This window comes from Otolemur garnettii, unplaced genomic scaffold (assembly GCF_000181295.1).
Source record: "Otolemur garnettii isolate 467f Iridium unplaced genomic scaffold, OtoGar3 scaffold00016, whole genome shotgun sequence".
NCBI lineage: Eukaryota > Metazoa > Chordata > Mammalia > Primates > Galagidae > Otolemur > Otolemur garnettii.
In genome coordinates, this window is record NW_003852411.1 from 19,422,396 (window position 1) to 19,425,838 (window position 3,443).

The 3,443-nt window shown below is 40.0% G+C and overlaps 1 protein-coding gene across 1 annotated transcript in view; it reads right to left on the reverse strand.

Moving 5' to 3' along the window:
- Positions 1-2,708, reverse strand: part of KLHL20 (kelch like family member 20) — a 59,381-nt gene extending 56,673 nt beyond the window's left edge. The window contains exons 1-2 of the mRNA XM_012802714.2: positions 2,549-2,708; positions 1,572-1,634 (exon numbers count right to left, since the gene is read on the reverse strand). Coding sequence (XP_012658168.2) covers positions 1,572-1,594 — 23 coding nt within the window. The 5' untranslated portion in view covers positions 1,595-1,634; positions 2,549-2,708. The remainder of the gene's footprint in view (positions 1-1,571; positions 1,635-2,548) is intronic.
- Positions 2,709-3,443: the final 735 nt, after the last annotated feature.

The window sequence follows — 3,443 nt, forward strand, 5'->3', positions numbered from 1 at the left end:
GAAGATTTATCAGACACAAAGAGCTCACAATCAAGTACAGAGAATGAACCTGTATTCACAAACTCTCAATGTAAAGAGTTATTTCTCATTTAAAATAGTGGAATATAGGCCCAGTATTACTTTACAGAGATTGCCTTTTGAGTTGCAGCAGGAAAAATAACAGCCTAGTAAGAAAAAGGTAGGAACTTGTGACCACAACTGAATGTAAGCAGTAGGTAAAGTAAGATGACAGCATGATGGATAGGCTAGGCTCTCGCCAAGTGATGGAGATGAAGAAAGAGCGGTAACTTAACAAGTAAGGGCACTAGAGTTATCCAGCATGATTTTAAATAACTGACGATATTATGTAATAAAGCAAAAAGGGAGCAAGTATGAGAGACTATGCAAATATTTTATATAGAAATTACTGATAAACCAAAAATATTCCCACACTCTGCCTTTCTTTCAAAAAAATAATAAGCTCTTATTTTAGCAATTACATAAGATATGACATTTATGGCAGCTAAAGATGAGAAGCCATCAGTGGCTTTTGCAATCATGTTAGAAGTTAAAGTGATGAAGCATTTAATATGTGTTGTTTATTTCCTCATGTACTTTTCAGTCAAATATTCCTACTACAAAGTAAGATATAAATAGGATAATGGTATCTATCATCCTGACAACTTCTTTTCACTTGAACATTTCAAACCATTTACAAACATTAATTTCCAATATCCTAGTTAGAAGTAAATTAGGTACAGAGGTGAACAGCTCAAGGTCAATTGATAAATCAGTAACAGATTTGGAAAAAGATACACATTCTGGTTCTTGCTTGTACTTCTGAGTTATAAACCATGCCTCCATTAGAAAATGTTTTTCATCTTAAAATGGTCTGCAATAATTATCTTTGATGTTAAATAGATGATTAAATAAAATTCAACAAATATGAGTTTAAAAAACATGTCTCAACTATTATCATTTGTTAGAAAACAATGAAGAAAAAGCATTACTAAATTCTAGGGTTGGAGGGCCTATATCTGTATTTTCTATAAACTGTTCAAGTTTTCTATGGACTAAGTTAATATGTCTAATTTTGTTTTTAGTCCTTCCACAATGCAAGTCTCTGCAATGCAGGTATTTTAATTAACAGAACAAATGCATTATTGACCATCAGTGAAATAATGGAAGCCATAATTAGGCAACCAGTACAGTTTATTATCAATAATTATTTTTTGGACATGGCAACAGAACCCTCTACATTGTATAGGGAATTGAAGAGTATAATAAACTTACATAGTATTATGGTGCACTTCATGATTACTTATCACAAAAAATACCATGCAAAAAGAAAAATTTAAGTGTTAAGCATTACCTTAAAATCCACTTCTAGAAATTTAACTTCTACATTTTACTCTATTAAAAAGCTATTAATTCCTGATTATTACTTTTCATATGTTTTAGAACAAGAACCATAAGTTCCAAGCAGAATTTTCTAAGATTTGAAAATCTTTTTACGATTTAAATAAAGCCTTAAATTACTTCATTCTGAATTTCAATCTGCGAAACCAAAGGTTTTCTTCCTAAATGCCTACCTGCGCATTGGCTTTCCTTCCATGCACCATGAAAAGTACCCTTCACCACACTCTACGCCCAACCTATGACAAAAGAAAAGCAGTAACTTAATAAAAGCTATTTCTGATTTTTTCCAGCAACAACATATAATCATATCACTCATTTCATCAGTTATCAAGAATTTTAGATCCTATTATACCACAGGCCTTTTGCAGATGAATCCAGGTACTTTAAGACGATTATCTCTCTCTGCATGCCAAAATGATTATATGTGAAAGTGAGGGAAAGTGCTCACTAGGTCAGTCTTGCTTCTCTTCACAAAGTGCCTGGAGATACTTTACTTTTACCTGGCCATCAACTACGGCTATAGAACAATCACCAGACACCCACAGGAGTACCAACTTGATAGATCCGCTAGGGAACACGCTGTGTAACAGCGGATCTGACGGCTATTAACTTGTCCCAAAGTGACAGGAGCAGGAGGAGGCATTTGCCTTTAAAAACAAACAACTTCGCTTCCAACAACCTGGGTAGCTTAAACAGGAAAGGGAAAATACGGTTCTAGAGTCTAACTAGAGTGCTAGAACAACACTCTTTATAAGCCTTTCCTTAGTCCCCGAAACAATGTTGACTACTCATTTGGACAGGATCTTATCAGGTCCTAAGGGTTAAGTGCGACGTACAGTACTTCCTTCTCCCGAATTCCAAACACTGGGAAAGCTGTCCAGGGTGCGGAACCTCAGCAGTCCCAGGCAGGACAGCCCAGCGCCTCTCCTGGCTCCGGGACAGGGTAGTCAGCCAGCGAAAGCGCACAGTCTGGCGCCGGGTCAGGCCCGGCCCCGGCACCCCAACAGTCTCTTCTCGGCGCCGAATGACAGGCGACCGACCAAGCAATGCCCCAAAGCCATTGAGCAGCTCGGCAACTTGGGATCACAGATTTGCAAAGCAAGTGTAGGGGTGCTGCCCGCTGTCCCCTGCTCTACAGCAGTTCACTTACCGGCTCTGACACTTTCTTCTCTGCCGCAGCCCCCTCTGCCTTCTCCGCCCTCCTCTCTGCCTTCTCCTCCACCGCCGCTAGCGCAGTCCGGACGCGGCTCCTAGGACTATTTCCTTTCCCCTCACCCGCCCCTGTCTAGAAGCAGGAAGCAGTCCTGTTCCTAACTCGTTCCCGCTGGAAGCCACACCTTCCGCCAAGAGGTTCCGGTGCATCTCCGGAAGTAGCCGCGCCTTTTGCTGGGGATTGGGATAATCTCAAAGACAACGTGTACGTGGTTTCCAGTTTCTAAGTATCCTGAGAGGGACCACTTTTAGAGTTCACCGCTCAATTGGTAGTATTTGAAGACCAAAGCCTCCTCTTTCCTCTGTTTGCCCCAGCAAAGGCAATAGAAAGATGGGAGTAGTAACTGGAAGCTAGAAATTTTGATTTCTTTGTAGCTTGGATCTCTATTTGGCAAAATGTTGGCCCTTATTGTGAATTGAATTATTGATGCATGCACACATGGGGTTGACATTTATCTGTTAGGCCCCTATTATATGCAAGGTCTGGGATACTCAGACAAATCAGAAATAGACCTGACCTCCCATATTTCCCACAGTCCATCTTTCAAGATAACCAGGGTTTTATCTTGGACTACCTACTTAATGTTCACCACCAGACACTTCACTAAACACATCCTTTGTGGATTCTCTTTAATATTGGGTGGGGGGGGGCTGTATTTGTCTTTTGGTTCAGTTTTTCCCAAAGCACACTGCCACCTGATTTTTACTATACAAGGTTGGACAATTAAATTTGCAAACTCATCCTAGGAGAAGTGATACAAACTTCATTGGTGAATATCTCTACAGTCACTTTTGAAGTACACCTCTTGGGAAGCTAGGCACTGATGCCAGCA